This window comes from Phyllobates terribilis, unplaced genomic scaffold (genome assembly GCF_046119375.1).
Source record: "Phyllobates terribilis strain yellow unplaced genomic scaffold, ASM4611937v1 Scaffold_17__1_contigs__length_24005725, whole genome shotgun sequence".
Classification (NCBI taxonomy): Eukaryota; Metazoa; Chordata; class Amphibia; order Anura; family Dendrobatidae; genus Phyllobates; species Phyllobates terribilis.
In genome coordinates, this window is record NW_027362777.1 from 15379714 (window position 1) to 15402919 (window position 23206).

At 48.1% G+C, this 23206-nt stretch overlaps 1 protein-coding gene across 1 annotated transcript; it reads left to right on the forward strand.

The window, feature by feature from the left end:
- Positions 1–2694: 2694 nt before the first annotated feature.
- LOC141176113 (uncharacterized) lies at positions 2695–21288 on the forward strand. The gene is made up of 8 exons (XM_073660108.1): positions 2695–2768; positions 13549–13639; positions 15767–15900; positions 16030–16209; positions 16295–16418; positions 16501–16598; positions 16797–16887; positions 18425–21288. Exons 3-8 carry the CDS (start codon positions 15823–15825, stop codon positions 19360–19362), a joined length of 1509 nt encoding a protein of 502 aa, XP_073516209.1. The 5' UTR covers positions 2695–2768; positions 13549–13639; positions 15767–15822; the 3' UTR covers positions 19363–21288.
- Positions 21289–23206: the final 1918 nt, after the last annotated feature.

Sequence of the window (23206 nt, forward strand, 5' to 3'; positions counted from 1 at the left end):
AAGGATGTCTCCCATTATCCTTCCAAAGTTCTTCTGAATCTCAGCCCCAAGACTCACTGCTACAAAAAAAACAACACATGTCCCTTCTGCTTCTCCTTGATTCTGTCTGCAGCACTACAGACATCCCAGTTTATATTTACATCTGTATATGCTCATCAGTCACAGGGTGGGGAAAAGCACATGGCTCAGCTATCATTGTGTGAGATAGGCTAGTTACATAGTTGGTATCACAGGTGCTGTTGTAAATAAACTTTCAGCTGACGTAGTACAATTTGTCATTAGCATAGTAAACATGATTGTTTCCAAATGAATAGAATTCAGCATTCAGGGTTATACAAATACTATGACCTTTAGAAATAAACATGTACAAGACAATTTAAACACAATAGTGTATTTCTCCTGACTTAACAAAATCTTAACATTTGGTTTACTAAGATTATCTCTACAGAGACCTCTGTACAGGAATATTAGGGCTCCAGCGACATCACATCTATTATACAGAGAATAGCGCTATCTCCATAGCTCTGTACACAAGGACATAGAGATCAGACAAGGTCCTCATATTCAGGCAGCTTCTATTTTACTCCAACCCTCTTTATAAGAACAAGATCAGAGTCTCATTATACCGAGCAGAGAAGCTCCAGGGACAAAGACCCCGTCTGATCCTAACACGCTGGGGGTCCGGAGTATCCAGCCACGGGGCCCGGATTCTCTCATTTGTGGCCCCAGCGTTTCTTGTAGAATAAATCCCTTTCTCATCCAGTCCTGTAGTAATGACTTTGTTATCAGGTTTTGTAGGAGGGTTCGTCTGACTCCATCTTATGTTATCAATATCTGTGCGAGAAACAGGAGACGTCCGAGCGCAGTTTTACCGAGTGTCCAGAGTCAGTTCTTCTACAGTCTGAGAAAGAGCCGCGGTGTCTGCGACTGAACCTGGGGGGTATACAGCTGTATACAGCATACACACGGCTCTATACACACATGGCTCCATACACACGCAGCTCCGCTCCGTACATCTCGTACACGCGCGGCTCTGCTATATCCACACTGTAAACCCCTCCTGAATTGGCCGGCTGCATTGCTTCATCTGATTTTATATTCGAACAAGTAATGAGCGCACCCCGATGATTGATCAAGTATCGAGCAGTGGCGAGTATGCTCACTCATCACTAATATTTACAATACATCGACAGATATTGCATCTCTCATACACGCGCGGCTCCGCTCCGTACACCTCGTACACGCTCGGCTCCGCTCCGTACACCTCGTACGCGCGCGGCTCCGCTCCGTACGCCTCGTACGCGCGCGGCTCCGCTCCGTACGCCTCGTACCCGCGCGGCTCCGCTCCGTACGCCTCGTACCCGCGCGGCTCCGCTCCGTACGCCTCGTACACGCGCGGCTCCGCTCCGTACGCCTCGTACACGCGCGGCTCCGCTCCGTACGCCTCGTACACGCGCGGCTCCGCTCCGTACGCCTCGTACACGCGCGGCTCCGCTCCGTACGCCTCGTACACGCGCGGCTCCGCTCCGTACACCTCGTACACGCGCGGCTCCGCTCCGTACACCTCGTACACGCGCGGCTCCGCTCCGTACACCTCGTACACGCGCGGCTCCGCTCCGTACACCTCGTACACGCGCGGCTCCGCTCCGTACACCTCGTACACGCGCGGCTCCGCTCCGTACACCTCGTACACGCGCGGCTCCGCTCCGTACACCTCGTACACACGCGGCTCCGCTCCGTACACCTCGTACACACGCGGCTCCGCTCCGTACACCTCGTACACACGCGGCTCCGCTCCGTACACCTCGTACACACGCGGCTCCGCTCCGTACACCTCGTACACACGGCTCCGCTCCGTACACCTCGTACACGCGCGGCTCCGCTCCGTACACCTCGTACACGCGCGGCTCCGCTCCGTACACCTCGTACACACGCGGCTCCGCTCCGTACACCTCGTACACACGCGGCTCCGCTCCGTACACCTCGTACACACGCGGCTCCGCTCCGTACACCTCGGACACACGCGGCTCCGCTCCGTACACCTCGGACACACGCGGCTCCGCTCCGTACACCTCGTACACACGCGGCTCCGCTCCGTACACCTCGTACACACGCGGCTCCGCTCCGTACACCTCGTACACACGCGGCTCCGCTCCGTACACCTCGTACACGCGCGGCTCTGCTCCGTACACCTCGTACACGCGCGGCTCCGCTCCGTACACCTCGTACACGCGCGGCTCCGCTCCGTACACCTCGTACACACGCGGCTCTGCTCCGTACACCTCGTACACACGCGGCTCCGCTCCGTACACCTCGTACACGCGGCTCTGCTCCGTACACCTCGTACACACGCGGCTCTGCTCCGTACACCTCGTACACACGCGGCTCTGCTCCGTACACCTCGTACACACGCGGCTCCGCTCCGTACACCTCGTACACGCGGCTCCGCTCCGTACACCTCGTACACACGCGGCTCTGCTCCGTACACCTCGTACACACACGGCTCTGCTCCGTACACCTCGTACACACGCGGCTCCGCTCCGTACACCTCGTACACACGCGGCTCTGCTACATCCACACTGTAAACCCCTCCTGACCCCACACATAAACTTCAGCTCATCCAGCACCATGACAACCAGCACAGCAGAGTCCTGCATCCACTGAGGCCCCTGATCATGTGACCCGTGACTCCTCCCCTCCTGTGACCTCATCACAGCTCCTGTGCGCACAGAGCAGCCATATATGTGGTGGCGGCTCTGCAGGTGGAGGTATGTGGAGACCCCATTACTGGACGCAGGGGGCATTAACCCCTTCAGCACGGAGACTCTTTTGGGGTCTTGTGTTGCCCCTTTATAAGAATCATAAGGCTTTTGTTCTGTTTCCTGTAATAGATACATACGACCCAACTATGGAGACAGGAAGGGGGGAAACGTATTGTTCTCATAGTGCAGGACCCCATTACTGACCCCACAGTGTAATGCCCCCATAATACCCCTTATGCAGGATGTATGATGCCCCCACACAGTGTAATGCCCCCATTATGCCACTTATGCAGGATGTATGATGCCCCCACACAGTGTAATGCCCCCATTATGCCCCTTATGCAGGATGTATGATGCCCCCCACAGTGTAATGCCCCCATTATGCCCCTTATGCAGGATGTATGATGCCCCCACACAGTGTAATGCCCCCATTATGCCCCTTATGCAGGATGTATGATGCCCCCACACAGTGTAATGCCACCATTATGCCCCTTATGCAGGATGTATGATGCCCCTACACAGTGTAATGCCACCATTATGCCCCTTATGCAGGATGTATGATGCCCCCACACAGTGTAATGCCCCCATTATGCCCCTTATGCAGGATGTATGATGCCCCCACACAGTGTAATGCCCCCATTATGCCCCTTATGCAGGTTGTATGATGCCCCTACACAGTGTAATGCCCCCATTATGCCCCTTATGCTGGATGTATGATGCCCCCACACAGTGTAATGCCCCCATTATAACCCTTATACAGGATATATGATGCCCCCACACAGTGTAATGCCCCCATTATGCCGCTTATGCAGTGTAACGGGTCTGGGAGGCGGAACCTCTGAGCTACTATACAACGGGGCGGTCCTTGTAAGGGAGCGGGTGGCGACCAGGGAAGACGGGCAGGAAGTCACAGCAGGTGACCGGGACAGTCTCTGAGTGAACGGGCTGGAGGTCACGGCAAGTGACCGGGGCAGTCTCTGGATGAACGGGCAGATGGTCACGGCAAGTGACCGGGGCAGTCTCTGAATGAACGGGCAGATGGTCACGGCAAGTGACCGGGGCAGTCTCTGAATGAACGGGCAGATGGTTACGGCAAGTGACCGGGGCAGTCTCTGGGTAAAGGGTTGGTACGACCTGTGGCGGCTGATGATAGACGTGAGCTCCCAGGTGAGCAGGCGAGAGTCTCTGGATGAACGGGTGGTCACAGCATGTGACGGCGGAGCCTCCAGGAAGACCAACAGACAGGCGGCAGATGAGCGCTCCCAGGTGAGCGGGCAGAAGTCTCTGGACAGGCGGGTGGTCACAGCACGTGACGGCAGAGCCTCCAGGTAGGCTAGCAGACAGGCAGCAGATGAGCGCTCCCAGGTGAGCGGGCAGGAGTCACTGGACAGGCAGGTGGTCACAGCACGTGACGGCGGAGCCTCCAGGTAGGCTAGCAGGCAGGTAGCAGATGTGTGCTCCCAGGTGAGCAGGCAAGCTGGTCCATAGACAGACTGACAGGAGTTGGAAGGCAGACCGTCGGACCTCAGGCAAGCAGGCAGGTGGCTGAAGTGCGCTCCCAGGTGAGCGGACAGGCTGGTCCTTAGACAGACTGACAGGAGTAGTAAGGCAGACCGTCGGACCTCAGACTAGCAGGCAGGTAGCAGATAATCAGGCAGGAATAAGACAGCAAGCTGGCAGGAATCTGGCAGGTATCTGGCAGGTAACTGGCAGGTAACTGGCAACGGGACCTGAGGGCTGAAGCAGAGTAGAGAACAGTGCAACAACATTGCTCGGGCACCTCCATTTTGGAGGAGGTGCCTTATATATGGTGAAGTCCTCCGGCCATTGGCCGGGGACTCCTTAGGACGGCGCGCGCGGCCCCTTTAAGAGGGAGGGAGAGCGCGCGCGCCCTAAGCACAGTGGCCGGGAAGGAGCGCGCGCTGCCAGCGGAGCGGGAGGAGGACGCCGGGCACGGAGCAGAGAGGTGAGGGGAACAGCGTCCCTGCCTAGCAGAGGGCAGGGACGCCGGCGCTACAGTACCCCCCCCCTTTAGGCCCCCCCTTTTTTAGGCCAGACAGAAATTTAGCTAGGATAAGAGGGGCATGGATGTTCTCCCGGGGCTCCCACGTTCTCTCCTCAGGACCAAACCCCTTCCAATCTACTAGAAAAAAGGTCTTTCCTCTTACCCTTTTGGTGGCAAGAATGTTCTCTACCTCAAACTCGTCCTCAGCAGAAACCGGAGCAGGAGGCGTACCTGTAGACTTGGAAAAAGAGTTAAGTACCACAGGTTTGAGGAGAGATACATGGAAGGAGTTAGGGATCCGTAAGTTGGCCGGGAGTTTCAATTTATAGGCCACCGGGTTGATCTGACTGATGACCTCCAGAGGACCGATGAACCGAGGCCCTAACTTGTAAGAAGGTATCTTGAGTCGGACATATTTAGATGAGAGCCAGACTTTATCTCCAGGACGAAATTGTGGAGGATCCAGGCGTTTTTTGTCAGCGTGTCTTTTCATCCGTTCGGACGACTGAAGGAGTGCGGATCGGGTACTCTCCCAAATGGAGGAAAATTTGCTAACGAGAGATTCCGCAGCCGGGTTGTCCACAGAGGTGGAGACAGGAAAAGGAATCCGAGGATGCTGACCGAAGACTACAAAAAAACGGGGATTTGGAGGAGGATTCGCTCTCGTGATTGTTATAAGAGAACTCGGCCCATGGTAGGAGATCCACCCAGTCTGAATGATGGGCATTAACGATGTGCCGGAGGTAACTGGTCAGGTTCTGATTGATCCGCTCCACTTGACCATTGGACTGTGGGTGGTAAGCGGAAGAGAAGTCCAGGGTGACGTCTAGCAGTTTACAAGTGGCTCTCCAGAAACGTGAGGTGAACTGTACCCCACGATCCGACACGATGTGGAGGGGCAGGCCATGAAGACGGAAGATGTGGCGGATAAAGTCTTTATCCAGCTCGGGTGCAGACGGGAGGGCTGGCAGGGGAATAAAGTGAGCCATCTTGGAAAAGCGATCAGCGACCACCCAAATGACCATACAACCGGCGGAGACGGGGAGATCAGTTATGAAGTCCATAGCAATATGTTGCCAGGGGGCAGCAGGCACAGGAAGCGGAAGGAGGCGACCGGCTGGCAGGTGTCTCGGGACTTTGTTGCGGGCGCAGGACACACAGGCAGAAACAAAGTCTATTACGTCCTTGTGCAGGGTAGGCCACCAGTAGTGCCGGGCAATAAGCTGGAGGGTCTTTTTCTGACCGGCGTGGCCAGCTAGTTTAGACGAATGGCCCCAGTGTAGGATCTTCTTCCGATCAGGTACTGAAACAAACGTCTTACCGGGAGGGAGACGATTTAGACTCACGGGAGCCACCTGCATTACTCTGGCGGGATCGATGATATGTTTAGGTTCTTCCTCGAGATCGGACACCAGAAAGGATCGGGACAAGGCGTCTGCTTTGACGTTTTTGTCAGCCGGGCGAAAATGAAGAACAAAATCAAAGCGAGCAAAAAACAAGGACCACCGGGCTTGGCGCGGGTTAAGTCTCTGGGCATGCTGGAGGTAAGCCAAGTTCTTGTGGTCAGTGTAAATTATTACCGGGTGAAGAGCCCCCTCAAGTAGGTAACGCCACTCCTCCAACGCCAGCTTGATGGCCAATAACTCTCGGTCTCCTATGGAATAGTTGCGCTCAGAAGAGGAGAAGAGTTTGGAGAAGAAGCCACAAGTTACCATTCTCCCGGAAGATGATTTTTGAGTAAGTACCGCTCCGGCTCCAGAGGAGGAGGCGTCAACTTCCAGGAAGAACTGCTTGTTGCCATCCGGGCGATGCAGCATCGGGGCGGAAGAGAAGGCCTGTTTTAGGGAAAGAAAGGCCTCCTCTGCTTCGGGCGGCCACTCTTTGGGATTAGTACCCTTACGGGTGAGCGCGGAAATTGGGGCAGTCCGGGAAGAGAAGTGAGGTATGAAGAGGCGGTAGTAGTTAGCGAAGCCCAGGAATTGCTGAATGGCCTTCAACCCCTCCGGTCGAGGCCATTTCTCGATGGCAGACAGTTTCTCTGGATCCATTCGTAGGCCGGTCTGAGAAATAATGTAGCCCAAAAACGGAAGCGAGGTCTGCTCAAAGAGGCACTTCTCGTATTTAGCGAAGAGGTGATTCTGCCTGAGCCTGAGCAGGACCTGACGAACGTCCCTCCGGTGAGTCTGGAGATCCGGAGAGAAGACCAAGATGTCGTCCAGGTACACCACTACGCAGGAGTAGAGAAGGTCCCGGAAGATGTCATTGACCAACTCTTGAAAGACGGCAGGAGCGTTACAGAGACCAAAGGGCATTACCAGATATTCATAGTGGCCGTCCCGGGTGTTGAATGCCGTCTTCCATTCATCCCCCTGACGGATACGAACCAGGTTGTACGCCCCCCGGAGGTCCAGTTTGGTGAAGATTCTAGCCCCCCTCAGACGATCAAATAACTCCGGAATGAGCGGAAGGGGGTACTTATTCTTCACCGTGATCTGGTTAAGGCCTCTATAGTCTATACAGGGACGGAGAGAGCCGTCCTTCTTTTTGACGAAAAAGAAGCCTGCTCCCGCCGGGGAGGTAGATTTCCGGATGAATCCCCTGGCCAGATTCTCCTCAATATATTCGGACATCGACCGGGTCTCAGCAGCGGATAATGGATAAATACGCCCACGGGGAGGAGTAGTACCAGGTAACAGGTCGATAGGGCAGTCGTATGGTCTATGAGGGGGTAGTGTCTCTGCTTCCTTTTTATTAAAGACATCAGCATAAGACCAATAAGGAATCGGAAGTCCAGGTAGATTAGCTGGGGTAGGAGAAGGACGGACGGGATGGACGGGAACCAGACAGGTCTTATGGCAGTCCTGTCCCCAGCGAAGGACCTCTCCGGTCTGCCAGTCAAGCACGGGTGCATGTCTCTGGAGCCAAGGTAGGCCTAGCAAGAGGGCGTGGGAGAGTCCAGGCAGAACATGAAAGGAGATACTCTCAGAATGCAGCATTCCCACCTGCAGAGTAATGGATTCGGTGATGAGTTGGATGGGGCGTGGTAAGAGACCCCCATCCACGGCAGCAACAGACAAGGGTACAGCCAGAGGTTTGGTGGGGATGCGGTATTTCTCTACCAGGGACTGTGAAATAAGATTCCCGGCTGCTCCAGAGTCAAGTTGGGCTAGTTCGAAATAACGGTTCTCCCCGCAGACGATTGAGACTGACAACAGCAGAGATGGAGAGGATTTATTCTTGTCTAGGTCGACCTCTCTGAGCGAACCTAGACACAGGCGTTTCCCGACCTCTCCGGGCAGGTACGGATCCGGTGCTCCTTACTGCCACAGTAGAAGCAGCTCCCCTCGGCACGGCGTAAGTCCTGACGGGTTTTGACCATCTTGGTCTGGTCGACCTGCATAGGCTCAGGAGAGTGTACCTGGGTAGAGACGGAGGGAGTGACGGGTTTCTGAAAAGTAGGAGCTAGACGTGGTAACCTCCTCTCGCGGGTGACCTCTTTGGCACGCTCCTGGAACCGTAGGTCAATCCGGGTGGCAAGAGTTATTAGGTCATCGAGAGTGGTAGGGATGTCCCGACCGGCAAGCTCATCTTTAATACGGCCGGACAGACCCTCCCAGAAGACGGATACCAGAGCGTCGTTATCCCAGGCCAGCTCCGAGGCAAGGGTACGGAACCGTATGGCATATTGGCCCACGGTGAGACTTCCCTGACGGAGGCGTAGCAGTGATGATGCGGATGAGGTCCTCCGTCCGGGTTCGTCGAAGACTTTCCGGAAAGCCGTGAGAAAGGCAGGCAAGTCGGACACCAGGGGGTCTCCTCTCTCCCATAGAGGATTTAGCCAGGCCAGGGCCTCCCCGGTGAGATGGGACATGATGAAGGCAATTTTGGCCCGGTCGGAGTTAAACTGGTGGGACAGGAGTTCAAAGTGCAGGGTGCACTGATTTATGAAGCCCCGAGCCTGGGCGGAGTCGCCTCCGAAGCGAGGAGGTGCAGAAAGCCGGGGTCCGGGGTAGGATACCATGGTATTAGTGGACAGCGGAGTTGCCGGATTGCGAGTCCTGGCACTGGCGTAGGTTGCTGGCGGAGCAGTCAGAGTGTCCAGGCGAGAATTGACATTCCGCAGGTGACCCAGGATGGACTTCTGTTGGGACCTCTGACGGGACAGTTCATGACACAGGTCCGAGAGCGAGGGAGCTTGGGTGCCACCGGGTTCCATGGCCCGAGCAAACTGTAACGGGTCTGGGAGGCGGAACCTCTGAGCTACTATACAAGGGGGCGGTCCTTGTAAGGGAGCGGGTGGCGACCAGGGAAGACGGGCAGGAAGTCACAGCAGGTGACCGGGACAGTCTCTGAGTGAACGGGCTGGAGGTCACGGCAAGTGACCGGGGCAGTCTCTGAATGAACGGGCAGATGGTCACGGCAAGTGACCGGGGCAGTCTCTGAATGAACGGGCAGATGGTCACGGCAAGTGACCGGGGCAGTCTCTGAATGAACGGGCAGATGGTCACGGCAAGTGACCGGGGCAGTCTCTGGGTAAAGGGTTGGTACGACCTGTGGCGGCTGATGATAGACGTGAGCTCCCAGGTGAGCAGGCGAGAGTCTCTGGATGAACGGGTGGTCACAGCATGTGACGGCGGAGCCTCCAGGAAGACCAACAGACAGGCGGCAGATGAGCGCTCCCAGGTGAGCGGGCAGAAGTCTCTGGACAGGCGGGTGGTCACAGCACGTGACGGCAGAGCCTCCAGGTAGGCTAGCAGACAGGCAGCAGATGAGCGCTCCCAGGTGAGCGGGCAGGAGTCACTGGACAGGCAGGTGGTCACAGCACGTGACGGCGGAGCCTCCAGGTAGGCTAGCAGGCAGGTAGCAGATGTGTGCTCCCAGGTGAGCAGGCAAGCTGGTCCATAGACAGACTGACAGGAGTTGGAAGGCAGACCGTCGGACCTCAGGCAAGCAGGCAGGTGGCTGAAGTGCGCTCCCAGGTGAGCGGACAGGCTGGTCCTTAGACAGACTGACAGGAGTAGTAAGGCAGACCGTCGGACCTCAGACTAGCAGGCAGGTAGCAGATAATCAGGCAGGAATAAGACAGCAAGCTGGCAGGAATCTGGCAGGTAACTGGCAACGGGACCTGAGGGCTGAAGCAGAGTAGAGAACAGTGCAACAACATTGCTCGGGCACCTCCATTTTGGAGGAGGTGCCTTATATATGGTGAAGTCCTCCGGCCATTGGCCGGGGACTCCTTAGGACGGCGCGCGCGGCCCCTTTAACAGGGAGGGAGAGCGCGCGCCCTAAGCACACTGGCCGGGAAGGAGCGCGCGCTGCCAGCAGAGCGGGAGGAGGACGCCGGGCACGGAGCAGAGAGGTGAGGGGAACAGCGTCCCTGCCTAGCAGAGGGCAGGGACGCCGGCGCTACATGCAGGATGTATGATGCCCCTACACAGTGTAATGCCCCCATTATAACCCTTATACAGGATATATGATGCCCCCACACAGTGTAATGCCCCCATTATGCCGCTTATGCAGGATGTATGATGGCCCTACACAGTGTAATGCCCCCATTATGCCCCTTATGCTGGATGTATGATGCCCCCACACAGTGTAATGCCCCCATTATAACCCTTATACAGGATATATGATGCCCCCACACAGTGTAATGCCCCCATTATGCCGCTTATGCAGGATGTATGATGGCCCTACACAGTGTAATGCCCCCATTATGCCCCTTATGCACGATGTATGATGCCCCCACAGTGTAATGCCCCTTATGCAGGATGTATGATGCCCCCACACAGTGTAATGCCCCCATTATGTCCCTTATGCAGTATGTATGATGCCCCCACAGTGTAATGCCCCTTATGCAGGATGTATGATGCCCCTACACAGTGTAATGCCCCCATTATGCCCTTTATGCAGGATGTATGATGCCCCCACACAGTGTAATGCCCCCATTATGCCCCTTATGCAGGATGTATGATGCCCCTACACAGTGTAATGCCCCCATTATGCCCCTCATGCAGGATGTATGATGTCCCCACACAGTGTAATGCCCCCATTATGCCCCTTATGCAGGATGTATGATGCCCCCATACAGTGTAATGCCCCCATTATGCCCTTTATGCAGGATGTATGATGCCCCTACACAGTGTAATGCCCCCATTATGCCCCTTATGCAGGATGTATGATGCCCCCACACAGTGTAATGCCCCCATTATGCCCCTTATGCAGGATGTATGATGCCCCCACACAGTGTAATGCCCCTATTATGCCCCTTATGCAGGATGTATGATGCCCCTACACAGTGTAATGCCCCCATTATGCCCCTCATGCAGGATGTATGATGTCCCCACACAGTGTAATGCCCCCATTATGCCCCTTATGCAGGATGTATGATGCCCCCATACAGTGTAATGCCCCCATTATGCCCCTTATGCAGGATGTATGATGCCCCTACACAGTGTAATGCCCCCATTATGCCCCTTATGCAGGATGTATGATGCCCCTACACAGTGTAATGCCCCCATTATGCCCCTCATGCAGGATGTATGATGTCCCCACACAGTGTAATGCCCCCATTATGCCCCTTATGCAGGATGTATGATGCCCCCACACAGTGTAATGCCCCCATTATGCCCCTTATGCAGGATGTATGATGCCTCCACACAGTGTAATGCCCCCATTATGCCCCTTATGCAGGATGTATGATGCCCCTACACAGTGTAATGCCCCCATTATGACACTTATGCAGGATGTATGATGTCCCCACACAGTGTAATGCCCCCATTATGCCCCTTATGCAGGATGTATGATGCCCCCACACAGTGTAATGCCCCCCATTATGCCCCTTATGCAGGATGTATGATGCCCCCATACAGTATAATGTTCCCATAGTATCGCCTGAGGTCCTGCAGTTGGAATAAGTCCTGAGGTTTTACAGTTGGAGTAATCCCTCTGGAAAATGGTTTTCCCTTTGCCTGCTCCCCTACATGTAGACCCTCGAGCATGTATACAGGCATGTAGGGGAGCAGGCCTTACCAGATATCGAGGCTTTGTACAGTAATATACCGCATGAGGATGATATCAGAGGAGTAAGACCTTTCTTGAAATCGAGATCAATAGAGTGTAGCAGACATAATGACTTCATGGAGGATCTTCTAAAATTCACTCTTACTCATAACTTTTTTTCTTTTTGACAGGAAGTACTTCCACCAGCTCAGGGGTACTGTGATGGGGACCCCCTGTGCCCCCTTTTATGCTAACCTGTTCCTGGGCTGGTGGAAGGAAACCAAAATATTCAGTGATTATCAAGTGGTGGCATCCATATATTGGGGTGTGGTATAGATATATTGATGACATTTTTATCATTTGGTCTGGACGAGTGAACAATTTCTTGAATTTGTCAGGGAACTCAACATCAATAGAGTCGGCCTGAGATTTACAACGGAGTTTATTTATAACCCGTTGCCTTTCCTGCATGTGCTAATCAAGAAAGAGCTGGATGGGACCCTAGGGACACTCATCTACCATAAACCTACAAGCACTAATAAACTATTGAAGTGGGATAGTCATCACCCCATCTCCCTGAAAAAAATAATACTCAAGGGCCAATTTTTACGGTTGAGAAGGAAGTGTTCAAATGTCACAGATTTTAATATACAGGCAATAGACATGAACACCAGATTCATGGAAAAAGGTATCCACAGTGCATTTTGGATTCCGCATGATTGTTTACAGAAAAAAGGAGAGACAGACACTCCTCCATACCTAAGCAAGAGACCAAGAAAAAGATGGTATAACACGGGTAATAAGAACTGAGTAACCGTATCTTTAATATCCTAACAAACACTAGGATGCACTCGTGGCCGACCCGGACTTGAAGGGAGCTGTGGGATCTATTCCCACAATAACTTCCAGAAAGGGTCTGTCAATTAGAGACCATTTAGTGCATAGTGTCTATAAAAACCTGCGCCCAAGGGGACATGGCTAGATAGAAGAATCTGTGGTTTCTTTAGATGTGGAGAATGTACATGTAATTGGATGAGACCATGTAAATCTTTCTCGAGTTCCTCTACCGGTAAAACCTTTTTCCAGAGGGAGTATTTCAACTGTAAAACCTCAGGACTTTTATATATGGCCATATGCACCTGCTCCCAAGATAATGTAGGCAACATGACCAAGACGGGATCTATGAGGAGGGTAGTGGAGCATTTGACCAATATACGCCATGGTCGGGACACCCCATTATTGAGACACATGAACAGTGTACATCGAAGTGAAACCTGAGACCTCTCCAATTGTATCATTGAGGTGGTTAAACCCAATGTGAGAGGAGGTGATCACGATAGATTTGTCCTCAAAAAGGAAAGTGAGTGGATTTCCCGACTGGATTCACTAGCCCCGAAGGGACTCAATGAGAAAATTTCATATGCCTGTTTTGTGTGAATACAGCCCCATTCTGGATTACATTTTTGGGTTTTATACTCTATTCATTGCTACTCCGTTCCCTGTGAATGGGGTTCACTTTTGTTGTACTTTATCGAGATATCTGAGCTTTTATATCAGAATTATTTCTTATCAGTTACTTGTATATTCTACGTTTACTATTTAGTAATTAACAAGTATGATGATCCTTGTGTATCTCTAATTATGCAATAGGGTTCAAATTTGACCATTTAGGAATATACTGAGGGCCATCATCCAATATTTTTTGTAGTGATAAAGTAAATCTACATGCCTATTGCATGATGGGAGGATGTGCAATATGTGACTCTGACTCACTTTTCACAGCCAGGCCGTGAGACGGAATACTCAAGGAGTCCGAAGTCAAAAGCCAGGAGGGAACGTCATAAACAGAGGGAAGAGGCAAAGGCATAGTCAGGTAACGTTCCGTTGGTCAGAATAGCAGGAGGATAGCGGATCAGAGCAGAAGGGGGTTAGGCAACAGAAGACCCATACACAGAACACTTAGGCACAGAGCCACAAACCTCACACTAACTGAATGCACATCTGGCAGAAACAGCCCAGTTAAGTAGCCTGGCAGTCACCTGGGATAATGAACACCTGAAGATAGCCAGTGCCTCCCAGTCTCAGATTGGACAGCTGAGCTGTCAATAAACACACTGACAGCTTCAGCACGCCCCTGTACCAGATTGGATGACTGAGCTGTCAATCAAAGTACCGACAGCTTTAGCATGCCCCTGTACATGATTGGATGGCTGAGCTGTCAGTAACTGCATCCCGGACACAGTGAGGGGTGGAACCGTGACACAATACTAGTTTTTAACCTCCCATGATGCTGATCTCAGAGACAAGACTTTTCTATATTGGTGGAATGCAATCCAAATTCATTATGCACTTCGGCGTGGAACGCATTCTTCCGGACATGGGCAGTCGCAGATAGGAGACTGGGATGCTCTTCAGCGTGGAACGCGCACATCCAGGCATGCGTAATCTGACAATGTTCCTAGATTCGCTCCGGCGTGTAACACATAACTACGGACTTGCGCAGTCATAGGTACGAGTGGGGCGGTGGCAATCAGTTTATCTGGTGTTTCAGTGTAAAGCGCGTCACTTCCGGACATGTACACTAGGGGATGGACATTATCAGACCTCTAGTGCATGAGAAGTAGCGTAAGCGCAGTACATTATTGTAGACAGACTCCATTCTATATACACTATGACAATTCACCTCTAGGAATAGGAATGGGTCTCTTAGCCCGGGGAGGGGTTTTGGATGAAGTGGAATATTCCACCTGGCTATTAGGCTCACTCCTGAAGAAGACGTTCCTGTGTTCAGATGTTTCAGCTGCCTTTGATTCAGCCTGTCTCATCTGTTTCCCTTCAAGCCAGGACTCGCGTTTTTTATTTGTCTCAGCTATTTGAGACAGTTTTGCTTTCTTAGCTTTTGGATTAATTTGCCCAATTGATGGTTGTTTTTTGGGTGGCATTTTTAAAAACAGTCCTTAGTATTATGACCCTTTATAATCACCTCACACTGATCAGAGATCTAATAAGTGAATCTATACATAAAGCAGAAAGTGTATCACTTCCTCACAGTAAGACTCTTCTAGTTGTCCATAGCAACCAATCAGAGCGCAGCTTTCATTTTACATCAGCAGCTTCAATGTTGAAAGCTGCAGTCTGGTTGCTATTAGTGATGAGCGAGTATGTTTTGTTAACCCTTTCGCCGAGTATACTCGGCCGAGCACAGAGTATTTATAGCGTGCTCGGGCTTTAAGTTTTCTTGCTCCTTGAACATGATTTGCGACTGTTTGACAGATTTAATACATGTGAGGAATGCCTGTTTTTCCAGCATTCCTCACATGTATTAAATCTGTCAAACAGTCGCAAATCATGTTCACGGAGCAACAAAAACTTAAAACCCGAGCACGCTATAAATACTCTGTGCTCGGCCGAGTATACTCGGCGAAAGGGTTAACAAAACATACTCGCTCATCACTAGTTGCTATAGCCAACCAAAACGAACTTACTGTGAGGCAATTCTCAAAAATGAGCCCCAAGTTACCTCTGCAACAGCCGTTGCTATATTTACAGACTTTAGACCAACTTATCAGGTTGCCCCACCATAGAGATTATATGGTTGCTGCCCCTATAAGAGTGACTCTTTGTATGCAATCTCTAACTCTTTGAGACCCTTTGGGCAAAAACTGTGGTTTTGCTTTCAACACACAGACACCCATTTTTTCCTTTCTTTCTATAGAGCCTAAATTCTGGGGACAAATCTTGTCAAGGGGAAAAATTTTGATGTTAAAGACTGACCGCGCAAAATTTCACTCAAACCAGATGAAAAATGTCTTGTATTCTACGGGCTCCACACACATATTTACTGCTTTATATATGTAGATATAAAGAAGAAAACTAAATACTGTAAAATAATAAATATCATATGTTTCCCTTACTACCTCCAGTAATTGTATTATTACACAGGATTTTTATGATGTTACATCGATTCATCATCTTCTCATTCATGTCCCTACAATATTAGATCCTCTCAGTGAAGATCTTCTATATAAGAGAATTTTCCTGATTCACCCATCAAAGATGGATATGGACAGAGACAAGATGGCGGAGAGGATATTACACCTCACCCTAGAGATCCTCTTCCGGCTTACTGGAGAGGTGAGAGATTCTGATGACGTCACATTACATCATTCTTATCTATGGGAATAACAGGTCGACAGAACTGGAGAGGTGAGGACTCTGGAAATGTCTGTAGTGAGATTTATTAATGTGTCTCTCCATAACCAGGATTACACAGTAGTGAAGAAGACCTCTATTGAGCACTGTCAGTACCCTGTGTCTGAGGGATGGGGAAGACCCCTGAGCCCAACCACGGGGTGTCCACCCCTTCCCCTGATACATGAGGACATCAATGAGCAGAAGATCCTAGAACTCGCCTACAAGATGATTGAGCTGCTGACTGGAGAGGTGACACTGCTGGAAATGCTGGGACATTTATACAGTAATGCTATGAAGGGATCGGGGGGGGTGACCTTATCATTGTATGTGTCAGGTTCCTATAAGGTGTCAGGATGTCGCTGTCTATTTCTCCATGGAGGAGTGGGAGTATTTAGAAGGACACAAAGATCTGTACAAGGACGTCATGATCGAGGTTCCCCAGCCCTTCACATCACCGGGTAATAGACAGGACTAAATACACACAACCTATAATTGTATATATGTAAAGAATGAATTCAGTCCCTTATGTGTTTCCTCCAGATCTATCCAGTAAGAGGACAACACCAGAGAGATGTCCCCGTCCTCTTCTTCCACATGACTGTAAACAAGAAGATCCCAATGTTCCTCAGGATCATCAGGTAGATGGAGGGAAGGTGTCATGAGATCTCCCCTATGATGTGTAGACGGCTGTGAAGGTCTTGTGTTCTGTCTTGTTTTATCCACCAGTATTATATGTTTTATACTTGTGTAATGAGAACAGTGGAGATGGCAGGATTAGAGTTGATCATTGATGTGACTTCTCCATCTGTCTGTGACTTTTATAATATTTGTTTCAGGGTGAAGATCTGACCCATATTAATACTACGGAGACATATGTGAGGTATGATGAGCGGTGTAAAGAGGAGATTCCTACATATGACTATCCAGGTGAGTAGTAACCACTAAATGCAGAAAAGTAACAGATTTATCTCAGTCACCGGCTGTGGCTGTTATATCGGTCGTGTAGTCCAGCAGTATCACAATCGTGTGATCACCATTTTGCCTCTAGACCACAACATTCTCTTCCACCCAAAACTGTACAAATTACTTCGGGCATTGAAAGCCTTCCTCTATAGAACTTACAACCTGGAGGATCCCGTTACCCCTGGCGTTGGAAGACGCTGACTGTGACCTGCTCAAGTCTGTAAATTACAAAGCCAAATGACAGCGTACGTAGAATGAGCTGAAAAGTTAGAAAATCACTTGAAAAAAAATTATCATGATGGGCCTTTAAGAGAAAGCGGAGGGTAATGATGGTGTTGGCTTCTTAGAACCCTGATATCTTATTGGATGAATCTACCTTCTCTCCCTTCTGTGCTGCTGAATGGTCCCTACACTACCAAGTCCAGTCTTAGTGGCCAAACTTGGCTGTAATATACATTTATTGACACCTACAGAAGATGTGTTGGCATGGTTATAAAGTACATTGTTTTCAGTCCTAAGGAATTCGGATTACCTCACAATCTCTCCTGAAATGGGGAGCACTAATACTTACTCTACTCTCCTGAACAGAACTCATAGTAGCTCCAATGGTCCATAATACATGAGTGCATCTCCGGTTTAGTGTTGTGGTTCTCTGCTGATACATATGTTCTTGATGAAACATGTTTTTTTATTCTATGTCTATTTGTTTACAGTTTTTCATTTTTTATGATTTGTGGTGGGATTGGCCTGTCTCACTTATGTGAGTCTGCAAGTCCCTGATAGTCTTTAAAAAAAGGTCTCCATTGACTCCTGCCTCCTTTCCATGTTTGGGAGGCAGGATGAACAAACAATTGAACGCCACGCTCCATTGGTTCATGCTATGAGGTTTTCTATTAGGCCTGAGTTACATCAGCGTATGGTATCTGATACGAGAGCATCAGATGTGATATGCTATTGACCCTCTGCTCCTGCTCTGCTTCGATCAGGAGCCGAGTGTCATGCTACTGTGCTGCGATTCTCTTGCATGAGATGATAGCAGCACAGGTGCAGAAGAGATGGAGAAAGTATTTTCTCCATCTCCTCCATGGTCTGACCCGGCGTATATCGGACTGCACTGGGTTGACATCTGTGTACAGTCCGTTGTTTCACTCGCACCCATAGACTTGTATGGGTGCGAATGAATCGAGTATCGCTGCAAATCGCAGCATCCTGCGACTGTTTTCTCATGCCGAATCAGCATGAGTAAATAATCGCTGATCTGAGCTGGCCCATAGAATAACACTGGGTCGAGTGCTTTGCGATGTTTTAGCGCATAGCACTCGGCCATGTTAAACAGTAGTATTACTCCGGCCTTAGACTGTGAACTGTCATTGTCTTGGTGAATAATTCAATATTTTTACATAACTTGCCATTTCTACCGACAGTTTAAGTAGAAATGTTTAAAAATATAAAATTCGAGGATATTTTATTCAAAAATAATAATTGGCTTTATTCTTGGCAGATTACTGTACCAGAAGATCAGAGGGACAGCTGACATCTTCATTTTTTAAATTAGATGAGCTTGAGATCCCACAGGATACAACTGAAGAGAATTCCATTACTCCAGATATACCATCATCCCTTCACAGCAAAGATCTATCATGTGATCCTTTGAAACAGATCCTGTCTTCTGATTCATTACTGACTACTAAGGAAAATCAAAGTCACGAAATAAGCATTAAAAAACGAACTACTCCTAAAGCTAAGAAGCCATTTTCACAGTCAGAATATGGAAATAGTTTTCCCCTCGAAAAGTCTTTTCTTAGACATCCAAAAATTCACACAACGAAGAAAATATTTTCTTGTTCCACGTGTGGAAAATGTTTTAACCAGAAATCAGGTCTTGTTAAACACCAGAGAAGTCACACAGAGGAAAAGCCATTTTCATGTTCAGAATTTAGGAAATATTTTAAGCAGAAATGGGATCTTGTTATACACCAAAGAATACACACAGGGGAAAAACCTTTTTCATGTTCAGAATGTGGGAAATATTTTACATGGAAATCAAATTTGTTTCAGCACAAAAGAACTCACACAGGAGAGAAGCCTTTTTCATGTCCAGAATGTGGGAATTTTTTTACCCGGAAAGCGAATCTTGATATCCACCAGAGAACACACACAGGAGATAAGCCTTTTTCCTGTTCAGAATGTTTAAAATGTTTTAATTTTAAATCGCTTCTTGATAGACACCAGAGAACCCACACAGGGGAGAAGCCTTTTTCTTGTTCAGAATGTAGAAAATGTTTTAACCAGAAATCAGATCTTGTTATTCACCAGAGGACTCACACAGGGGAGAAGCCTTTTTCATGTTCAGAATGTGGGAAATGTTTTGTGAAGAAATCTTCTCTTCTTAGTCACCAAAGAATTCACACAGGGGAGAAGCCTTTTCCATGTTCTTAATGTGGGATTTGTTTTACACAGAATTCATCTCTTAATAAACTTTAAAGAAGTCACACAGGGGAGAAGTCTTTTTCATGTTCAGAATGTTGGAAATGTTTTAACTGAAAAGTGTATCTTCTTAAAGGGGTTGTCCACTACTAGGGCAAACTCTTGTCATTCCTTTTTAGCCTCGTTAAAATAAAACCACTCATACTCGCCTTCCGTGAAGGCGCGCTGTTCCAGCGGTGTCTGCTCTCGTATTCCCAGTTTTCATGTGAAGTTGTAACATCACATGAGCCCTGCACCCAATCAGCTTCAATCGACTTCACTGTCCCTGACTTCGGACATATTGAACATCAACCGGAAGCCAGGGCTGCTGCTGCTTTCTGATTTCCTCTTATTGTTCGATGTGTCCAAAGGTTGGGACAGTGATGCCAGCGCTAAATGGCCGCAGAGCTCACATGACATAGCAACACCACATGAGCCTCGGAAACGCAAGTGCTCACACCACTGGAACTGCACAGGCATGGGACAGTTGTATAATTGTTTTTATTTTAACAGGACCAAATATGAGGAATGAGAAGGGGTTGTCTAAGTACTGAACAACCCCTTTGAAGATCAAAAATCCCACACAGAGAGAAGCCATTATAGTATCTAGAGTGTGAAAAAAGAATTACTGGAACATTTTATTTTGTTAACCATGAAAAATAACTCAGAAGAGGAGAAAAGGTATAACAAATTGTACAAAAACATATAACAGACAAGCATATAATTAAACGAGAAAGGAAAATTACTTTAAAACTTTTTTTTTGACTATAAGATACAGTTTTAGCAAGAAAAAAATCTAGCTAATAAGTGAGTGCATCTTCTAGACAGTGTCCTTCCAGATCACTGAGAGAACTGCTCTCCCACCTCCAGCCCCACACTTATCTAACTGATTAGTGCAGAGCAGGAGAGGAAAGTAGCGGGATCTGCATAGAGGCTGCGCATCCTGAGTGAGCAGCTGAAGAACCTTCTAATTGATTAGCTTAAGGAACTTCCAGATCACGTAATCAAATCACATGACCTGGAAGGAGCTGCAAAATGGGGTAATGTATATACAGTATATGTGTATGCAAATGTGCATATGTAGCAGAGGTGTGTATATAAATGTGCATATATAGCAGAGCTGATTGTGCATGTACTGTCCATGCAGCAGTGTTATGTGCTTGTCTGTAGAAATGCTGCATGGGCAGGAGCTCATCACATTGATTGCCCGTACTCCTTTCCGGTGAGCATAACACTACTCAGACAATGCAGGGTGAGGGTAACACACTCCGGTAAGACTTTATTGGTCACCAACGGTTAACAGCATATGGAATTTGGTATTCACTGACGGTGGTAGGTATGCCTCTTTGAACCTGCTGCAAGTAAGACGACTTACCACTTATGAACTTGCCCTGGATGAAGGCATATACCAATAGGGGGTGACACTCGAGTTAATTAAATATAAGACAATTTATTAAGACAAAATGATAAAAATAGGTCTTTTTGGTAAAAATAGTTAAATAATTTAAAAAGGAGGGATGAGGGGACGTGTCATATGGGTATAGTTGGAGGGGTGACCGACGTTCTTCTCACGTTGTAGGACGAGTTTGCCCCTGGTTAAAAAGAGGATAAGTATTAAGTGAAAGTGAGGGGGGTTTGGTAAACCATTCTTAGAGAGTGTATTATTGGAAGCTACAAATGCGATACGCGCCCTAGTGGCACTCTGGACCACTTCTCACGACCTTGTGTAATTATAATTGATTTGATGGTTATTGATGTACTTTAACCGGCACATACAGGTCTGGCAAAAATTAAGACACCACTGCAAAATTTTCAGTTTCTCTGATTTTTCTCTTTATAGGTATACTTTTGAGTAAAATGTACATTGTTGTTTTAGTCTACTGACATGTATTCGAAATTCAAAGCAAACATTTTGTATTTATTTGCAGGAAATGATAAAGCGTCAAAATGTTAAAAAATAAAGTGCTTTCAGACCTCAAATTACTCATGTTTTAACTGTGAAATCAATATTTGGTAATATTTGGTGGACTAACCATGATTTTTAATCACAGCTTTCATTCGTCTTGGCCTGCTTTCCACCAGTTTTTCCATGTTTTCCAATAGAAAACTGTTCAGTGGTCTGAGTTTTGCCAGAGCTGTATACTGTTTTGTTAGGTATTTTCTATTCATGTGTATGGCACGGTTTCCTTTAGTTTAAATCCTATGACAGGGTGATAAGCATCTGTTATTAGCATTGGTGATGGTGTGACATTTGTTCACTCTAACACAGTGGAACTATACAGGATTTAGTATTTATATGTGATACATATTTTTTTGATGCCCTGTTGTGTCTACCTGCTGTCTATACGATATGTCAGTACTTACCCACTGCAATAAGTATATAGTGCATGTGATTCCCCAGATGTATCTACACTTCCCTCTTGTTAAACTTGTCATACAAAATAGATGCCCCCTAGGTCAGGTTTATATTCTTGGTACAACTTATTTTTCTATTTTTAATATTTTTATTATTTCTGCTCCGTACAATTTGTTATATTGTATCTCTATTTGGCTGTAGGCTCCTAATTTTTTCTATGTAGGATTTATGCTTGATACATAGGAGGGCCCTTGATTTATCGGTCTTATATCGGTACCTTTGCAGCCTTATTGTTCAAGATATACTGATGGCATTGATTACTGAAAAAATTCTAAACTACTGAAGGTTCCAGAGAGTACTGTTGCAGCAATAATTCGGTAGTTGAAAGAACATTATTTCACCATCAACCGGCCACAGCCAGATTTCAGACCGAGGAGTGAAACAAATTAACCTAAAAATTGTCCAAGAGCCAAGTAATATCTGAGGAAAGCTACAGGAGGACCTGGAATCAAGAGGTAAAATTGTTTCAAAGAAAACTATAAGTAATGCACTCTAGCTCCATTTCTGAACAAAAAGCATGTTCAAGCATGTTTAAAGTTTGCTCAACAACATGTAGACAAGAATGTGAAATACAGTAAGGTCCATATATATTTGGACAGAGACAACATTTTTCTAATTTTGGTTCTACATATTACCACAATGAATTTTAAACAAAACAATTCAGATGCAGTTGAAGTTCAGACTTTCAGCTTTCATTTGAGGGTATCCACATTAAAATTGGATGAAGGGTTTAGGAGTTTCAGCTCCTTAACTGTACATAGTCTGATCAGATGAGACCAAAAGTGAACTCCATATATGGATGCCATAATACACACCAAGTTTTGACGCTAAAACGCACTACATGTCACCCCAAAAACAACATACCAACAGTGAAGTTTGGAGGTGGGAGCATCATGGTGTGGGGCAGATTTTCAGCATACGGCACCAGCAAACTTCATATAATTGACGGAAGGATGAATGCACAAATATACAGAGACATTTGTGATAGAAAATCTGCCATCTTCCAGGATGATGAAGATTAATCGAGGGTTTACATTTCAGCAAGATAATGATCCAAAACACACAGCCAAGGAAACTAAACTGGTTTCAGATAAAAAAATAAAGCTGCTAGAATGACCCACCCAATCACCTGGCCTGAATTCAATAGAAAATTTATGGAAATAACTAAAGCCCAGAGTTCATAGAAGAAGCCCATGGGATCTTAGGATTTGAAGAGTTTTTGTGTTGAAGAATTGGCCAAAATCACGCTTGAGCAATGCTTGCTACTAGTTTCTCCATACAGGAGGCATCTTCAAGTTGTCATCACCAACAAAAGCTTTTGTACAAAGTATTACTTTTATTTTATTTTTCATGATTACACATAATTAAATTTATGGCTATCTATGATTTGATTTTTTTACC

Excerpts from the sequence above, each read along its gene's own strand:
- LOC141176113 (XM_073660108.1), top strand. The coding sequence starts at position 15,823 with ATGGATATGGACAGAGACAAGATGGCGGAGAGGATATTACACCTCACC. Across the intron at positions 15,901-16,029 it reads TCTTCCGGCTTACTGGAGAG|GATTACACAGTAGTGAAGAA; the intron begins GTGAGAGATTCT and ends CTCCATAACCAG. Across the intron at positions 16,888-18,424 it reads TCCTACATATGACTATCCAG|ATTACTGTACCAGAAGATCA; the intron begins GTGAGTAGTAAC and ends TATTCTTGGCAG.